Source organism: Piliocolobus tephrosceles, chromosome 20, assembly GCF_002776525.5.
Source record: "Piliocolobus tephrosceles isolate RC106 chromosome 20, ASM277652v3, whole genome shotgun sequence".
Taxonomy (NCBI): Eukaryota; Metazoa; Chordata; class Mammalia; order Primates; family Cercopithecidae; genus Piliocolobus; species Piliocolobus tephrosceles.
The window spans coordinates 4,306,349-4,326,490 of NC_045453.1; the positions used below are offsets into that span (position 1 = coordinate 4,306,349).

General features: G+C 43.4%; 1 protein-coding gene and 1 pseudogene across 1 annotated transcript; both read left to right on the forward strand.

Annotated features, from left to right (window-relative positions):
• LOC111548243 overlaps positions 1-3,265 on the forward strand; it is a 12,308-nt pseudogene extending 9,043 nt beyond the window's left edge.
• A 7,312-nt stretch (positions 3,266-10,577) lies between these two features.
• DEFB123 (defensin beta 123) lies at positions 10,578-19,911 on the forward strand. The gene is made up of 2 exons (XM_026455200.2): positions 10,578-10,726; positions 19,682-19,911. Exons 1-2 carry the CDS (start codon positions 10,669-10,671, stop codon positions 19,825-19,827), a joined length of 204 nt encoding a protein of 67 aa, XP_026310985.1. The 5' UTR covers positions 10,578-10,668; the 3' UTR covers positions 19,828-19,911.
• The last annotated feature ends 231 nt before the right edge of the window (positions 19,912-20,142 follow it).

The window sequence follows — 20,142 nt, forward strand, 5'->3', positions numbered from 1 at the left end:
AGAAAAGAAAAGAAAAGAACTTTGTAGCCTGAGTTGAAAATGGTTCTTTTCAAGGTCTCTGTGTTTATTCTATCAGGCACATCAAGTAATTTAAATTAAGTCCTTAACTAAGGATTTGGGGCTGAGTGCAGTGGCTCACACCTGTAATCCCAGCACCTTGGGAGGTTGAGGCAGGTGGATCACTTGAGGTCAGGAGTTTGAGACCAGCCTGGCAAACATGATGAAATCCCATCTCTACTAAAAATACAAAAATTAGCTGGACGTGGTGGCACATGCCTTTAGTCCCAGCTACTCAGGAGACTGAGGCAGGAGAATCACTTGAACCTGGGAGGTGGAGGTCGCAGTGAGCCAAGGCCTCACCATTGCACACCAGCCTGGGCAACAGAGTGAGACTCCATCACAAAAAAAGAAAAAAAGGAAACGAGTGCCGTTCCAGCTGAGCTGCTGCCACAAGGAAGGTATCTGTGGCCATAAAGGAAGAGAAGGAGCATAGGCCTAAGGAGAAGTGAGTAACCCTGCTAACCATTAACCCCCTGTACCACATCCCCCAAGACCAAATAGGCAGTGCAGGTGGGACTTTGGGGGACAGTTCCAAGGGGGATGATAAGCAGGATCGCAACAAGGAGAAAGAGGTGCTGAGCAAGGTGGTAATTCAAAGATCACCTCCCACTTTGACCAAGGAGCAGCTTCAGGAATGCTGCGGGAGGTCAGAGACCCTGAATGGAGGGACCGGCTGAAGCCGCAGCAAAAAACCATAAATTGTGAAGATTTCATGGACATTTATTCTTAGTAATTCATACTGTTATAATTTCTTACGCCTGTCTTTACTGCAATCTCTGAACATAAATTGTGAAGATTTCATGGACGTTTATCAGTTCCCCAATCAATACTCTTGTGATTTCCTATGCCTGTCTTTAAACTCTTAATCCCGTCATCTTCATAAACTGAGGATGAATGTTGCTTCAGGACTCTGTCATGATTGTGTTAACTGCACAAGTTGTTTGTAGAGCATGTGCATTTGAACAATATGAAATCTGGGCACCTTAAGAACAGGATAACAGCAATTTTCAGGGAACAAGGGAGATAACTTTAAAGTGTGACTGCCTGTGGGCCGGGCAGAACAGAGCCATATTTGTCTTATTACCAAAAACGGGTAAGATAAATATCCCTGAATTCTTTCCCCAGTAAGGAATATTAATAATTAACAGCCCTGGGAAAATAATGCATTCCCAGAGGAGGCCTCTGAGTGGCCGCTATGGGGGTGTCTGCCTTATGCAGATATAAATAAGGATGAAACACTCCCTAGTCTCCTGCAGCAACCCCAGGCTTGCTAGGATTAGGAAATTCCAGCCTGGCAAATTCTAGTCAGACTGATTCTCTGCTCTTGAACCTTGTTTATCACTGACAATGCATGCACAGCTGGACATGAAAGTTCATTAGTGATTCTAGTTTTGCCCTGACCTTGTGATCCCACCATGACCTCCTGCCTTGTGATCTTTTGCTGCCCTTGAAGCATGTGATCTCTGTGACCCACACCCTATTCGTAAACTCCCTCCCTTTTGAAAAGTGCTAATAAAAACTTGCTGGTTTTACAGCTCAGGGGGCATCACGGAACCTGCCAACATGTGATGTCTCCCTCGAACACCCAGCTTTAAAATTTCTCTCTTTTGTACTCTTCTCATACCAGCCGACACTTGGGAAAATAGAAAAGAACCCATGTGAAATATCAGGAGTCGAATTTCCCCCAATACAGGAACATCTTCAACCTGTGCCTGAGCGTGATTATTTTGAGTTTTTTTCGAATGATACTAGCTCATATCCTATGCCAGAGCATACATCAACTTTAAAAACCAAGAGGACATTATTTTGTTCAGGGATTTTTTTCATGGTTATGTATTCCTTGATAATAAAGATCAGGACTATCCTGCTATAGTAGAATTTGCACCTTTTCAAAAACCTACAAAAAAGAAGACTAAAAAAAAAGATACCAAAGTTGGGACTATTGATGATGATCCAGAATATAGAAAGTTTTTGAAAGTTATGCCGCAGATAATGAGAAAATAACATCTACTCCAGAGACACTGCTAGAGGAAATAGAAGCAAAACATAGAGAATTAATAGCTAAAAAGACAACCCCACTTCTGAGCTTCCTGAAAAACAAGCAGAGAATGAAAGAAGAAAAGAGAGACGAAGAAGGCAAGAAATAGAAAGAAAAAGACAATGAGAAGAGAGGAGGAAATGGAAAGAAGAGAAATTAAAAAGGAAAGATATAGAAAAGCTAAAGAAGATAGACAGAATTTAAGAAAGGGACAAGTTAAAAGATGAACCAAAGATTAAGCTACGCAAGAAGCCAGAAAAAGGAGAGGAAAAAGAATTGGACAAAAGAGACAAAGCCAAGAAACTGGACAAAGAGAATCTGAATGATGAAAGAACCAGAGTGCAAAGTTGTACATTGCCCAAGCGTTCTGATAGCGAATTTAAAGATGAAATGCCAGGGCTGGGCGAGGTGACTCCTGCCTGTAATCCCAGCATTTTGGGAGGCTAGTGTGGGCGAATCACTTAAGGTCAGAAGTTCGAGACCAGCCTGGCCAACATGGTAAAACCCTGTCTCTACTAAAAATACAAAAATTAGCCAGGCATGGTGGCAGGCACCTGTAATCCCAGCTACTTGGGAGGCTGAGGCAAGAAAATCACTTGAACCCAGGAGGCAGAGGTTGCAGAGTGAGCCGAGATTGCACCACTGCACTACAGAGCAAGACTCCGTCATAGATAGATAGATAGATAGATAGATAGATAGATAGATAGATAGATAGATAAAGAAAAGCCAAAGAGACCTGAAGATGAGAGCAGCAGAGACTACAGGGAGGGGGGACAGGATTATGAATGAGATCAGGGCGCACACTTTGAGAGAAAGAGGCTGAAGCAGTAAGAGGAAGAGTGCCGTAGGCAGAAGGAGCGCTACGAGAAAGAGAAGACTTTTAAGAGAAAAGAAGAAATGAAAAAAGAGAAAGAAGTACTTCGGAATAAAGGAAAGAAGGCTGAAAGTGCAGAGTCAATAGGCAGCTCAGAAAAAAACTGAAAAGAAAGAAGTGGTCAAGAGAGATTGCATAAGAAACAAGGATCCAGTGATGCAGCTTTACCAACCAGGAGCTCGAAGCTGAAATCAACTCTCTGCCCTGATGACAGCACCAAGTCTGGAAATTCAGCAGTAGAAAAAAAGCAGGAAGGTGATATTAGCCATAGAAAAGAAGGAGGAGAGGAGTGATAAGTCCAGATGGCCTTAGGTGTCCTGACTGTCTAGGCAGCCAAAGAGCACATGTTAAACAATCGGGAAGTTCCTTCAGGGCAAAGGAATAGAGAGAAAGGGGATCGCTGTACTGGTGGGGTACACTGCAGAGGAGTAACTTTTATGTCAAAGCAGGAACCTGATTGGAGGTTCAGAATTGAAAGTATAATTTCATTGTTTTTGCAGTTTCTACAAATTAACTTTAAAGTGTCAGAAAAAGGTGATGGCGAGGACATGCATTGCAATTTGCAGAGGAAAATGTCAAGTGAGGACTCCGTTACGTATCACATGAGAGGAAAAGAAGAGCTGGTTCTAAAATCAAAAGCCATTGTTCATCCTGAATTGAATTTTCTTAATTTGGGTGGAACAGAGTGGTTTTGAAGTCTTGTTCTGATCTAGTTCTATTGCATTTTTGATGATAACTGTTGACTTTGTGTAGTGTAGAAGCAACAAGCATGTCCTTTTAGTACAAGTACAGTGAAGGGTAGAACAAACTTTCATTGATGCAAAAATTTAAATAGTCATGTTACTTCTGTATCCAGTGTCCTAAAGTTTTAGGATTCGTTCTAGTTTTGTGTTTGCTTACATGAGCTTAGCATAAAGAATATTTTAAACATCTCATTTTGTCTTCAGCATTTTTTCTATTAAGAGGTAAAATGTAGGCCTTGTCAGCATTTTTTCTATTAAGAGGTAAAATGTAGGCCTTGTTTGACTCTTGATAATCCAGTGCATGTTTGATCTTAGATCTCATGACCTGAGTGCATCTCTTCTCCAGGAAGGAAACTGCACCAATGTCTGTTCCTGTTAAATAGCAACTTTTAGGGCCGGGTGCAGTGGCTCACGCCTATAATCCCAGCACTTTGTGAAGCCAAGGCGGGAGGATCACCTGAAGTCTGAGTTCGAGACCAGCCTGACCAATAGGAAGAAACCCTGTCTCTACTAAAAATACAAAATTAGCTGGGTGTGGTGGCGCACGCCTGTAATCCCAGCTACTCAGAAGGCTGAGGCAGGAGAATCGCTTGCACCTGGGAGGCAGAGGTTGCCGTGAGCCGAGATGGTGCCATTGCACTCCAGCCTGGGCAACAAGAGCAAAACTCCAACTAAAATAAATAAATAAATAAATAGCAACTTTTAGTTTTAGCTTGTTTTGTTTTGATGTCAATAAATAGTAACAGCATTCAAAAATAAATAAATAAATAAAAGGGCGGGTGCGGTGACTCACGCCTATAATCCTAGCACTTTGGGAGGCCAAAGCAGGCAGATCACCTGAGGTCAGAAGTTCCACACCAGCCTGGCCAACATGGCAAAACCCCGTCTCTACAAAAAAATACACAAATTAGCCAGGCATGGTGGTGCATGCCTATAATCACAGCTACTCAGAAGGCTGAGGCAGGAAAATCGCTTGAACCCAGGAGGCAGAGGTTTCAGTGAGCCGAGATGGCACCACTGCACTCCAGACTGGGCGACAGAGCGACACTCCATCTCAAAAAAAAAGGATTTGGGTATCATCTAGGTAGCGTGAATTTTGTCTGCAAGCCCATGTGAGGGTTTAATTATATTTACAAGTATTTCCCCCATCTCCGTTCAGTGTTGAGACTCAAGATAGGCCATTTTCTCTATGATTCTCTCAATGGGGCATGTAGCCTTATTTCTAATTCACCTTCACACTGATGTCATAGCCCTTTGAAGTCAAAGATTTACACAGAGGGGTCTCCACTAAAGATTCCCCAATTTAGCTTTCTTTTCTGCTAGTTGCATCACTTAATATTATAAAAACCAAGTAGAGTATGGGTTAAGTTGCTATAATTTAAAAAAAATCAAAATACAATGACTTAAATAAGAAGAAAATATATTTTCTTCTCGCATGATGGTTTAGAGGTAAGTGGCCCAGGGATAATGAGACAGCCTATCATTCTCCACAGGTAACTTTCATCCCTTTTTTTAATAAGTGGCTACTCCAGTTTTTTTGATTCCCCAAAACAATGGGAAAAGAAAAAGAAATGTAGGGCAAGCAGGTACCTTTTGTAAGGATATGACCAGGAAGCCATACACATCACTACAGTTCACATCCCACTTGTTAGAGCTGACTTGCATGGCCACACCTACTGGATCTTACCCAGTCATATGGTTCTAAATACCTCTATAACCTGAAAACTCCAAAATTTATATTGATAGCCTGAGGTTCTTCTCCAAGTTTTTCTGACTCATAATATATCTAACATGATACCTCCATTTGAATATCTAACATGTCTGAGGTAGTATTAAAACATAACTGAAAATGGCCGGGTGCGGTAGCTCACGCCTGTAATCCCAGCACTTTGGGAGGCCGAGGCGGGTGGATCACCTGAGGTCAGGAGTTTGAGACCAGCCTGGCAAACATGGTGAAACCCCGTCTCTACTAAAAATACAAAAATTGATGGGCGTGGTGGTGCATGCCTGTAATCTCAGCTACTGGGCAGGAGAACTGCTTGAACCTGGGAGGTGGAGATTGCAGTGAGCCGAGATTGTGCCACTGTACTCCAGCCTGGGCGACAGAGGGAGATTCTATTTAAAAAAAAAAAAAAAAAAAAAAAGCCATAATTGAAAATTTTTTGATATGCCTCCCATCAAGGGAAGAAATTTCCCTCTCCTTGAATCCAGGCATGCTTGTGACTGCTTTGACCAGTCGAGTTCAGCAGAAGCGATGCTTTCAAGGCTTGGTCTAAAAAGGGCATACAACCTCCAATCTGTTTGCAGTAACCCTCACTCTTGGACCCCTGAGATCCCACGTAAGAAGTTCTACTCTGCATGAAGCCCAAGCCGCATGGAAGGATCATGTGGGTGCTTTGGTTGACAGCCCCAGATCAACCCAGCCTCCAGGTGCCACATATGAGTGAAAAACTTCCAGATCCCACCACCCTGAACGTTCTCAGGTGAACTCCCAGGTATTGTTATTAGATAATGCTTTCTGTACTATTTCTACATGTCAGATTTATTAAATGATTATGATGATGTTATAGTATATTAATCATAAACAATAAGAAGCTACCCTGTTTCATGTATTGTTCTAAGCCTTTTACATACATTATTCCTTGTGACAATTCAGTGAAATAGGTAACATTAAGATCTCTTTTTACTGATGAAAACTTTCAGTCCGTAGAGGTTAAACAATTTATACAATGTCAGAAAGTTCACAAATGAAAGGTCAAGCACTTAACCCAAGTCTGCCTTGACTTCAAAGTTTATTCTTCAGAACCAGCATCTAATAGGGTCTCTATAAAGTCAATATAGAATGACAATTTGTGACATCAGAATTAGTGGTTAGGAAAAACTCTGCCAGGAGTTTCCTATTTGAGCTAAAACATGAGTGGGAGGAAGGAACCAGTCACCAAAAAATCAGGAAGAATATTGCACATAAAGGAAATAGCAAGCACAAATGTCCTGAAGTAGGAACATGATTCGTGCATTTAAAGGAAAGAAGGAGAGCCAGTGTGGCTGAAAAGTAGTGGGAGAGGAGCAGTTACTATGAGATGAGGTCAGAGAAGTATGCAGCAACCAGATGGTGTAGACCAGGAGGAAGAGTAGGAATGTATCCTAGTGCAAAGAATAGTCATCAGATAAATCAACATCTAATTTATATTTTTAAAAGGCAAGTCTTTAAAAATTCATATTTTTAAAAGGCACAGTGGCTCATGCCTGTGACTCACACAGGGCCTCCCAGCACTTTGGGAGGCCAAGGCAGGAGGATCACTTGAGGCCTAGAGTTGGAGACCAGCCTGGCCAACATGGCGAAACCCTATCTCTCTTAAAAATACAAAAAAAAAAATTAGCTGGCATGGTGGCATGTGCCTGTAGTCCCAGCTACTCAGGAGGCTGAGGCACGACAATTGCTTGAACCTGGGAAGCAGAGGTTGCAGTGAGCCACGATTGCACCACTGCACTCCAACCTGGGTGACAGAGCAAGACTCTGTCTCAAAAAATAATAATAATAATAATTAAATAAATAATAAAAAATAAAAGGTAAGTCTAGTAGCTCAAGTAGAGAATGCAAAATCTAAAAGCAAGACGGGAACCCTATCTGAATATCTTGAGCTGAGAGTGAAGGAGACTTGGCTCCCCAAAGGAAAATCAAGGGTCTGTCACTAGAAGAAAAGGAAATCACTGCTGAGCACACAAGGGTCCATTGCAAAGCCTTAGAAGTGAAGTTTCTGGATTGCAGGGCCTGCATGTTTTAAGGATTTTGATATTGACAACCTCCAAAAAGTTTGGATTTGGATTTGGATTTCCATGATCAAGGTATCATTCTTTCCCTGCATCCTAGAAAAGACTAGGATCATCAATAAAATAATACTTTTGGCTAGTGTGGTGGCTCACATCTGTAATCCCAACACTTTGAGAGGCTCAGGCAGGCGGATCACTTGATGTCAGGAGTTCGAGACCAGCATGGCCAACGTGGTGAAATCCCGTGTCTACTAAAAATACGAAAATTGCTTTTTTTCTTTTCTTTTTTTTTTTTGAGATGGAGTTTTGCTCTGTCTCCCAGGCTGGAGTGCAGCAGTGTGATATTGGCTCACTGCAACCTCCACCTCCCGAGTTCAAGCAATTCTCCTGCCTTGGCCTCCAGAGTAGCTGGGATTACAGGCACGTGCCACCACACCCGGCTAATTTTTATATTTTTAGTGAGACAGGGTTTCACCATGTCTGCCAGGCTGGTCTCAAACTCCTGACCTCAAGTGATCCGCCTGCATCAGCCTCCCAAATTGCTGGAATTACAGGCATGAGCCACTACACCTGGCCTAAAAATACAAAAATTAGCTGGGCATGGTGGTGTGCACGCCTGTAGCACACACAGCTACTCAGGAGGCAGAGGGACAAGAACTGCTTGAACCCGGGAGGCAAAGGTTGCAGTGAACCAGGATCACACCACTGCACTCTAGCCTGGGCAACAGAGCAAGATTTCATCTCAAAAAATATATATATTTTTTTCTTGCCAATTTGATTGGAGAAATGATACCTCACCATCATCTGAATTTGTTTTTCTTTGATTCCTGGTGAGATTGAGAAGTAGGCCCTTCTGACTCACCATGAATAGGCTATGATGTCTGAGGCCTGGAGGTGTACATATAAGTCTCCCTCTGCTCCCTTGACATCTCCCTTATCCCCTGCCCATTGTGGATACACAGCTACTCCAGAGTCCTCAGGAGGATTACAAAGGCTTCAAAACAAGAGCAAAATTGCTACATTGACTATGCAAGGAGCAGGCCCAGAGATGGACAATGATTATACAGTGTACTTAGGAGTTGGGGTCAAGGGAAAAGACCTGTGATATAAGTGGTTCAGAAACTTGGGGGCTGATGAGGGCAGCTTAGAGAATCCTTATGTGAAAATCCAATTACCCTGCCCTGTTTTGGTGTTGAAAACCTGGATTGCTGTATTCTTTTACTTTCTATGTCTTTTATATAGAGAACCTTATAATATGATGAATATATTGATCCCTACTGCATATCTGCCCCAAATCCTTAATTGAAGAGATTGAGGACCAGAGGAAAAAAAAAAAAAAAAAAAAGTAATTCTGGCCAAGGTCACGTAGAAAGCTAGTAGCAGGGTCAGGACTAGTTACCCAATATTTCCAACTCTGCCTCTGTTACTCTCAATACAGAAATCCTCCATATATCCTGGCATTTCAGATAGTGGGAGAATCTCTTATTTTAGGGAGAAAAGAATCCAACAGATACATTATTTCTCCAGGCCTGGGCAACAGAGCAAGACCCTGTCTCCAAAACAACAACAAAAACAAAAAGAATTAAAAATGATTTTTAAAATTAAGAAAAAAGGTCCAGGCGCAGTGGCTCAGCCTGTAATCCCAGCACTTCGGGAGGCTGAGGTGGGCGGATCACCTGAGGTTGGGAGTTTGAGACCAGCCTGATCAACATGGAAAAACTCCATCTCTATTAAAAATATAAAATTAGCCAGGTGTGGTGGCACATGCCTGTAATCCCAGCTACTTGGGAGGCTGAGGCAGGAGAATTGCTTGAACCTGGGAGGCGGAGGTTGCAGTGAGCTGAGATTGTGCCATTGCACTCCAGCCTGGTCAACAATAGCGAAACTCCATCTCAAAAAAAATAATTAAATTAAATTAAATTAAGAAAAAAGAAAAGAAATGAAATGAGCCTCCTCACCAAAAATGAACAGCACAGAAAAGGTGGACTTCTAGGCTTTCCAGTGAGTCCCTTCCTAGCCAGTGTCTCTTCTTCTCTTCATTGTAAGTGTTTTAAAAAGAATTATTTTCACATGCTGACCTCACTCTTTCACTTACCTTTCAGTTTTCAACCCCATTGACTGTTTTCTGCCCCTTCAGAAATGGCTTTCACTGTTGTTGTTGTTTTTTTCCCTTGTAATCCCTCTGTATGCTTTTATACCCTTGACATCTGTTTCAAGCAGGGTCCGGTCAGATAAACAGTAATTACAGGATGCAGCTACCACCCAAGGGCTGAGGGAACTAAAGAATGCCTTTTCTTTTCTTTTCTGAGACGGAGTCTCACTCTGTCGCCCAGTCTGGAGTGCAGTGGAGTGATCTCGGCTCACTGCAGCCTCCCCAGGTTCAAGCGATTCTCCTGCGTCAGACTCCCGAGTAGCTGGGATTAGGCGTGCACCACCACGCCTGGCTAATTTTTGTATTTTTAGTAGAGACGGGGTTTCACCATGTTGGCCAGGCTGGTCTCGAACTCCTGACCTCAAGTGATCCGCCCACCTTGGCCTCCCAAACTGCTGGGATTACAGGCATGAGCCACCGTGTCCCACCAAGAATGAGTTTTCAAAACCTGACTTCAGAAGAGGGATTCTGAGTGGTTGGTTCTCAGATCTCTGAGGAAGGGGAAGGATGGTCCTAGGGCAGGTCCACCGCATGTTAGAACCCAGCAGGGGGCTGTGATAGAGAGGCTGGTACTCGCAGCTTCATCTCTTTCTGCCATTTTCCTCTCAGTTTTTGCTCCGGTTATGTCTTATTTCTCATTTTCAACACCAACATGAGCCTTTGTACAGACATTCCTCCACCTGGAACCCCATTTAAGCTCATCTACCTGTTGCTTTGTATTTATTCTTCAAAACTGCCGTCTTCCCCGACCTTCTGGAGCCGGTGTTTGTGGCGCCTCCTGCTGGTCACTGGGTTCAGGCAGTTTGGAGCTGGGTGGAAGGACGGGAGGTATTAAGTCTTGGGCCCTGGACCTTGTTGGCTGATCTCTCCCTGCTGACCTAAATGACAAGGGGAGGCGTGTCCCGTCAGAGTGTGAGGGCTGTACCCGTGGGCAGCTGAGGGAGCGTGAGCCACAGGCCAGGCACTCCCCCTCTCCCATTAGCTCAGCTGTGGCGTCGGACTTGCAGCTTCACTTTGGGCTGCCTTAGCCATGAAGCTCCTTTTGCTGACTTTGACTGTGCTGCTGCTCTTATCCCAGCTGACTCCAGGTAACCTGGACCTCCTCGAGGAAGGGGCAGGGCTTGGAGACTAAGGCCTGGTGGGGGAATCCCAAGGGTTAGAAGGATGGGCTGCAGGTTGCCATCTGGCACCACGTATAGGAGGCAGGAGGCGCCTCACCAGCAGCAGGTGCCAGCTGATAGATGCCAACTACGACATCCAGAACTGCTCTCTCAGCCGCTGCATCCTTCCTCTTCCTGCCCAGCTCCAGGGAGCATGTGGGGGTGGCCTAGTGTGTGAGGAGGAGTGGGAGGGGTGAGCAAGAGAAGCAGGAAAGAGGAGAGGCAGGTCTGGGCCTTTTGCAAAATATTCCCCAGAATGAATGAAGCTTTGTGAAGATCACAGCCACCTTAATGGGAGAGAAAACTCATTTGTACTGTAGCTGTCTCTGTGCCAGACTGCACTGGAAGCTAGGACCGTGGAGAAAAATGACATGGCGCCAGAGGAGCTAACTGGGGGAGACAGTTAAATAGCATTTACAACCCAGGGTGACACGGCTGTGACAGTGGGAAACCAGGGGGCTGGGCACAAATGGACCAGCCCAGGCTGAGGGAAAGGAGAGTCTTCCTGGAGGGATATCCTAAGTCCTAAAAAGTGAGTCAAAAATAGAAAAGGAAGAAGAGGAGAAGGCAGAAGGGTGTCCCAGGCAGAGAGGTCAGCCTACGCAAAACTCTAGATGCGGGAGAGAGCATGGGAGCTTCAGGGACCGGCATAACATGGAGGGGTGGGTTAGGAGAGAGGCGGGGGTAAAGCTGAGGAAGCATTCAAGCTCCAGGTCTCCGTGGGCCTCGAATGCCAGGTGAGGGACCCATGGGAAGGTTTAAACAGAGAAGGACCCTGGTCAGACCTACCACCCACCAATTCCAGCATGAGCCACCTACCCCTTCCTGCTCATCTGGCAGAAGTTTCCACCCACCCTGAGGCTGTCGGCTAACCTTTCTAGAGTCAGAAACGTGTGAATTTCCTAAACAAGCTGATCTCAGTCCTTGTGTCTTCCTGAGGCCCTAAAACACCACTCACCTGGAGTAGACAGGAAAGCCCAGACCCCGGGTTAAAACCTGCCCCATCATTTTCTGACTCTGTGACCCCCAACAAGAAGCTCAGCTGCTCAGAGTATCAATTTCCTCATTTCTCAAACTGCAATAACATCAAGTGTGTAATAATGTCAGGTTGAGGGAACAACACTGAACACACTGAAATTTTGGTCTGCAAAAGAAATATGTCTCTTTATTTTCCATAATTCACCAAACTTTCCCAGGAACTTCCATCCTGACTGTGGGTGTTTGTGGTGGGAGGAGCAGGACTGCAGAGATAAATGACGTGGCACCAGGGGAGCAAACTAGAGGAGACAGTTAAATAGCACTTACAACCCAGGGTGGCAAGGCACCTAAGGGCTGGGCCTGAACTCAGCAGTTCAATATTTATCTTTTCTGCTTTAAAATTATTTCTAAGCTAATTCAATCTCTTTTGAATAAGTATTGAGTCTTTCAGCATGTATCCTTCTTCTATCACCCCTTCTCTTTCCTGGGATTGTATGTGGTTATAGGGAAAACTAACTTGATATGTCATCAAATAATTAATTGCTTCATTCAGTAAATATAGTTGAATGGATTTCTTGTTCCAAGCACTGTGATGGGTGCTAGAGGTAGAGCAGTGAATAAAACAAAACAAGATAAGCAAAATCTCTGTCCTCTTGGAGCTTACCTTCTACTAGAGGACCCAAAGAATTTGAAAAATAAATGAAACATATGGTATGTCAGATGATGAGTACAGTGAGCAGAATAGGCAGGAAAGGAAATAGTGAACACCAGGGGAAGGGGAAGGTGATTTGTGGTTTTTTTGTTTTTTTGTTTTTTTTAGAGACAGAGTCTCACTGTGTCACCCAGGCTGGAGTATAGTGGCACGATCTTAGCTCTCACTACAACCTCCACCTCCAGGATTCCAGCAATTTTCATGCCTCAGCCTCCCGAGTAACTGGGATTACAGGCGCGTGCAACCACGCCTGGCAAATTTTTGTATTTTTAGTAGAGATAGGGTTTGGCCATGTTGCCCAGGCTGGTCTTGAACCCCTGACCTCAAGCAATCTGCTTGCCTCAGCCTCCCAAAGTGCTGGGATTACAGGCTTGAGCCACCATGCCCGGTCATTGCCATTTTTAAGGGGGTGCTCATGGAATGTCTTACTGTAAGCTGAGGGAACAACTGGGGTGAGCCATGTGGATATGTAGGGAAGGAAATTCAAGTTGGGGAAAACAGCAAATACAAGGGCCCTGGGACAGGAACATAAGGAGGTGGTGTCGGGTCCTGTGCTGGACCCTTATGGACTTCTGGGATCACGTCCCTCATTGGATGTGGTCAGTGAGTGTCCTGCTAGCACTTACTACTGGATTTCATGACTGATGAAATCTCTTAGCCCTTTTGGGGTCCCCACTGACTCGACCCTTCATCTCAGCCAGATCTTCCATCTGGTCCCCAAGTTAAGGCTGTTCACACCCTCCCTTACTGCCTTCTGCACTAGGGGTGTACTCTTGGCAGGTCCCTTACTGGTTTTCCTATCTCAATCAGAGATTAGGGAACTTGGGGACCTTCTGGGTCTATTTTATTCAACAGAGAGCTGAGAGCGATGTTCAGTCACTTCCCTCAGCCATTTCTAATCCCCCTTCAGGTAGCACCATGCGGTGCTGTATCCATGCTAAAGACAAGAATTTCTCTAAAGAGCTACCAGTTTCCCTGAGCTATGCTCCAAGAGGCAAAGAGCAAGTGTCCTCTGCATTGGCAATTTTTTCCGACCAATCTGGGCATTCATAGCAAGAGACTCTCTTGCCCCTACCTTTCTCACATTAATTATCTCTACTTCCTGAGTGTTCAGGTCAACCAGTAGACGGCTAGCAGAAGACACACGAAAGGCCTCTGTCCCTAGTTTGTTGGTGCGTCCACCATCAGGCTGGCAGAATGAGGCATGGGTTCTAGCAGGGCTCTCAGGCCCAATGCTGCTGCTGCAGGAGCTGGATTTAAACTTTCAGCTTCCCTGGAAATTATGGGCAGAGTATTTCCCCTCTACTTCCCGTTGGGTATAGTAGTGGTGACAGAGGTTAAATGGGAGCTACTTTAGCCTGACCCTCAGCTTCAGCCTCCTATAGCTTATGGTGAAGTGGTATTGTCTGAACCTGCCAGGTTCACCTAATAATGTATAAAGGAGCTCTTTGAAATTTGGAAATCCCTGAACTTCCTTGATAAATGTTGGTCCTTAAAATTGTCTTTCTATGCACAACCCTTATCTCATTGAAGCTGAGCAATGAGTTGTTGTTCTGTTGTTCACCATTCCCCCAAAACCCAGAAATTCTGCCCAATTCTGCTTTTTGACAATCAATGGATCTTATGATTAAAGGGGATTGAAATATGCATCACTTTAATATTTTCAAAATATTGTCATACTCACCGTTAGGTTAATTGTGGGAATTCAGGAGACATATATAAAGCCCAGAAACCCAGCAGAGATGAGATTTAGGTGGGACACCTGCCCTTCCATTATACATCCTCACAGCACCCTGAGTTCTTTCTGTATAATTTTCACCAGACTCTAGTTAATCAAATATCTGGGTATTTATTTTTTTAATGGCTCTTTCTCCCCTGATTTGACTGGAAGTTCTCTGAGGGTAGGTGTCTCGCTCATGTATAGTTTTATCTCCAATGTATAGGCCTCTCAGTCTATATATGTGAGTATTTCCCTGGTGTAGACATCTGGAAAGGAATTGCTAGGTAAAGACTGTGTATAGCTTTAAAATGTGTAAGTTATTGCTCAGTAGCCTCCACAGATGCTAAAAAAAAGTGTATGAATGTCATTCCCCTCACTCACCAATAGTTCCTCTTGACACTCTTAAATTAAAAATTGAGATTTTGTTGTTAAATGGTCGCTTTTCCCTTATCTTTTTGTAAACTAAAACACAGAATCACAGGTACTGCACACCACATAATACAAGTGTGCAGCTTAATGGAGGTTATAAGTGCACATCCTTGTAACCACCGTGCAGGTCAATGAACAGAGTATTGACAGTCAGCCCAAAAATGTCTCCACCTATTCCATCCATCACAATTGTCTTCATCCTCCAAATTAAGCACTCTCCTGACTTTTATAGCAATCAGTTCTCTGCATTCCTTTACAGTCTCATTGCTAGGGGTGCATCCCTAGACACCCTATTTATACTGTTAAAATCTGATATCTCTTTAGATTCCTTGAATTTTTTAATTTACTGGTTCCATATTCATCCCTTTCTTATCTTTACAAGTTATCTGTGGAAAAATACATAAGTCATTTGATCTATAACTTTCCACAATATAAATTTTGCTGATTGCATACTCAAGGTAAAATTCAACGCGTTCCTCTGACCTCTGCATTTTCTGCAAATTGGCATTTGTATCCAGAGGTTTGATCAGGCTCAAGTTCTCCCATTTTGGCAAAACGTCCAGTTTTTTATGTTTTTATATGTTCTTTCATTAGGAGGCACAAAATATCTGGTTGTCTGTCTTTTAGGACAGTAGGAATCAATGAGGCTCAAAGCCTAGATCCATTAATTTTTTTGGCCATTACAAAATGATAATGTTCTATTAAGTGATATTCTCTATTTAACTGGAACAGTCATATGAAAAAGATACTCCTCATTGTCTACTATTTGATTTCTTAGCAGTACAGTTCATGTAGGAAAGACAGAACACGTGCTTGATGATTTTTCTTTATTTATGAATCTGCAAGAAACAATCTATTGTCCTATCTGCCCCAATTGTGACCAAATAATTTTTTGTTTCATTTTGTTTAGATGGAGTCTAACTCTGTCACCCAGTCTGGAGTGCAGTGGCGTGATCTCGACTCACTGCAACCTCCACCTCCCAGGTTCAAGTGATTCTCCTGCCTCAGCCTCCCAAGTAGCTGGGATTACAGGCGCACACCTAGCTAATTTTTGTAATTTTAGTAAAGATGGGGGTTTCAGCATATTGGTCAGGCTGGTCTCGAACTCCTGACCTCAGGTGATCCACCCACCTCAGCCTCCCAAAGTGCTGGGATTACAGGCATGAGCCACCACACCTGGCCGACAAAATAATTTTTATATCATTAAAAATACATGGATTTAAATATATTTAATGAATTTGCATTCATTACAATCTTTATTCTTACAGAAACTGCAATTGTCCCATCCTTGGCTGGGGGAGCCTCTTTAATATGACCCTTGAGCCTTATTTTACATATCCCTGGTAATCTTTGACAGCTTCCTTGTGATCAAGTCCATCTTACAAAGACCACAAGGACACACCAGCAGTCTGACAGTTAGATCTATTAACTTACCACAGCAAAGGAAACCGCACACCAAAGGGTCGGTGGGTGGTTGGGGGCGCAGGAGGAGTTACCAAATGAAGAAACAAATAGGGTCACTGTAGGATGAAGGGAAGGGGCAGATTCAAGTATAATGTAAATGAAGCAGGGTCTGATAGACTTCAAGGCAAGGGAGGGCCACAGGGCAAAGTATAAAGGAATTAACATCAGGCCTAGGCTGAGAAATGGATTCAGGATCCCGTTTCCATGGAAAGTACAAAATGAGGAGAGTTGTGGAATTTTGTCTTCCAAAACCCCTTATCTGACACCAGCACCTGGCTCTGAAATCAAGACTGCTTTTCTGTACTGAAAGGCTCAGTTCCTGGGGGAAGAATATAACATTTCCTTCTTGCTGATATGATTTCAAATACAAAGTTTCCAAGAGTTGTGATTAGAGAAAAGAGGGTTTCTCAGCACTTTGTTCTTTTGTTAATTAACAAACGCAGTTTCACAGGTTCACACTGGCTATCCGGAGTGACGAGACAGTCTAGGCTGGTCTTGTGCAGTTCCTGCGCCAGGTCTTGAATTAGTTCTAAGTTTTATAGCAGACATCTTCACCCCAGTCTCACCTCACATAAAAACATGCCAATTCGCACATTGTGTAAGAACCTTAAAACAGTATATTGTACTTCCATTTCACCTCCCCCAACCTTTGTGCTATTGTCATACATTTCACTTCTATGTATGCTATGAACTCCGCAGTACAATGCTGTTATTTTACTTTAAACAGTTACCTTTTAAAGAAATGTCTCGGGAGGCAGAGTCTGCAGTGAGCCAAGATCACGCCACTGTGCTCCAGCCTGGGCCACAGAGTGAGACTCCATCTCAAAAAAACAAAACAAAAATAGGCCCGGGGTGGCGGCTCACGCCTGTAATCCCAGCACTTTGGGAGGCCGAGGCGGGAGGATCACCTGAGATCAGGAGTTCGAAATCAGCCTGACCAACATGGAGAAACTCCATCTCTACTAAAAATGCAAAATTAGCCAGGTGTGGTGGTGCATGCCTGTAATCCCAGCTACTCAGGAGGCTGAGACAGGAGAATCGCTTGTACCTGGGAGGCGGAGGTTGCAGTGAGCTGAGATTGCGCCATTGCACTCCAGCCCAGGAGACAGTACAAGACTCCATCTCAAAAAAAAAATAATAAAAATGAATAAATAAATAAATAAATGTTTAATTGAGAACAAAAGTTGTTTACATTTACCCACATAGTTGTGAGTTCTGATTCTCTTTACTCCTTTATGTAGACATCCAGATTTCCCTCTGGTACCATTTTCTTCTGCCTGAATAACTTCCTTTAACATTTCTTGTAGTGAAATCTTTCAGTGATCAATTTTCTCCATTTTCAAATACCTGAAAAAGTCTTTATTTCTCCACTTTCAGAGTATTTTTACTCTGTAAAGAATTCCGAGCTAACTTTTTCCTTTTATTACTTTAAAGATCTCTCTCTACTATCTTCTAGTGAGCAGTTTCTGACAATAATTCTTCTGGGTTGTTGTTTTTTTCTTGAAATGGTGTCACTGTGTCACCTAGGCTAGAGTGCAGTGGCGTGACCACAGCTCACTTCAGCCTCAACCTCCCAGGCTCAAGTGATCCTCCCACCTCAGCCTCCCTAGTAGCCTGGACTACAAGTGCACACCAACACACCTGGCTAATTTTTCTATTTTTCTGGAGAGACAGGGTCACACCTAGGCTGGTCTCAAACTCTTGGGCTCAAGCGATCCTCCCACCTCAGCCTCCCAAAGTGCTAGGATTTCAAGTGTGAGCCACCACACCCAGCCTCTTCTAGCATTTTTATATTTCCTCCTGTGTACAAAATGTGTCTTTTCTTCTGGCTTAAGATTTCTTTCTTTCATAAGATTTTGCAATTTGATTATTTGCATGCTTCTCTTTTGGTTTTGTTCAGCTCATAGTTCACCAAGGGTCATGGTTCTAATGGGCTTAGAGTTTTCATCAAACTTGAAATTTTTCAGCCATTATTTCTTCAAATACTTTTTATGCCTCTCCCCTCTCCTCTCCTTTTGGTATCCCAATTATATGCATGTTAGACTACTTGTTATTGTCCCATGTGTCACTGACACTCTGCTCTTTTATCCCCCCATCTTTTTTCTCTCCATGTTTCATTTTGGATGATTTCTGTTGCTATGTCTTCAAGTTCGTTTATCTTTTCTTCTTCAGTCTAACCTGCTATTAATCTTACTAAGTATGTTTTTCATTTAATATTTAATGTTTCATCTCAAGTATTCCTTGTGAATATATACATATATATGTTTTTTGTTTGTTTGTTGAGACAGAGTTTCGCTCTTGTTGCCCAGGCTGAAGTGCAATGGCACGATCTCGGCTCACTGCAACCTCCGCCTCCCGAGTTCAAGATATTCTCCTGCCTCAGCCTCCTGAGTAGCTGGGATTACAGGCATGTGCCACCACGCCCAGCTAATTTTTTGTATTTTTAGTAGAGACAGGGTTTCTCCATGTTGGTCAGGCTGGTCTCAAACTCCTGACCTCAGGTGATCCACCCGCCTCAGCCTCCCAAAGTGCTGGGATTACAGGCTTAATCCACTGAGCCCGGCCATGAACATTTTTTACATGTTTATTTCTTCTCATCATGCTCATGGCTTCCTCTACCTGTTTTACTACTTGGAGCATATTTATCATAGCTGTTTTATCATCCTTGTCTGCTAGTTTCATCATCATTGTCATTTCTGTGTTGGTTGATTTATTTTTCTCCTGAATATGGCTCATATTTTCTTCCTTTTTTTTTTTTTTTTTGGTATGCCTGAAAAATATTTTTACACTTTCGGTTTCTGTATTTTGTTATACTCCTTTAAAGAGTGTTAGATATTTTTCTGGCATGCAGTTAAGTTAGTGGGAATCAGATGAATATTTTCGAAACTGACTCTTAAGCTTCGTTAGGATGGGTACAGGGTATTCTTTAGTCTAGGGTTAATTTAGCCCCCTCTACTAAGGCAATAGCCTTCCGAGTACCAAATGCTGCAAATTTTACAAGGTCTTTCCACTCAGGCAGGTGGAAACACAAGCTATTCCCAGACCTGTGCAATCATTGGGAATTGTTTTGCTTACTCCTTTTTGGTGTTTGCTATTTTTCCCCCAGGCCTTTGGTAGTTTCCTCTTGCACATGCACAGAAAGGCACTTAAAGAGGGTGAGCCAAGCATGGTGGCACATGTCTGTGGTCCTAGCTCCTCAGGGAAACCAAGGTGGGAGAGTCCCTTGAACCTGGGACGAAGAGGTTGCAATGAGCCAAAATCATTCCACTGTACTCCAGCCTGGGTGACAGAGCAAGACTCGTCAAAAAAAAAAAAAAAAAAAAAAAAAAAAAAAAAAAAAAACACCACTCACATACAGGCTTTATTCAGCTGATGTACACCAAGGTCACTCTCTCAGTCAAAGGTGGGGAGCAAAAAACAGAGAGTAAAGGAAAAACAGTGATAGGTGAAAAGGGTCGAAGGCAAGGGAAACAACGGACCTTCTATCACATCTGTTTCCATCCATTTACAGACCTTTCAAATCCAGAGCCTACTTCTTAGGACTGACACTGTCTCCCTTCTTTTTTCTGCTTTGTGTCAGGTGGCACCCAAAGATGCTGGAATCTTTATGGCAAATGCCGTCACAGATGCTCCAAGAAGGAAAGAGTCTATGTTTACTGCCTAAATAGTAAAATGTGCTGTGTGAAGCCCAAGTACCAGCCAAAAGAAAGGTGGTGGCCATTTTAAGTGCCTTGAAGCCTGAAGCCGTGAAAATGCAGATGAAGTTACCCAGTGGATTCCCACACTCTATCAATAAACACCTCTGGCTGATCCCTGCGTTTGCCTGTTAGTGAAGCCCAGCAGCTGTCAGGAGTGCCTTTCGGGTGATTTGGGATGTCAAAACTGTTTTCACAATAATAAGAAGACATTTTTTACTTTTTTTTTTTTTTTTTTTTTTGAGATGGAGTCTCGCTCCATCTCAAAGTCTGGCCCAGGCTGGAATGCAGTGGCGCGATCTCGGCTCACTGTAAGCTCCACCTCCTGGGTTCACGCCATTCTCCT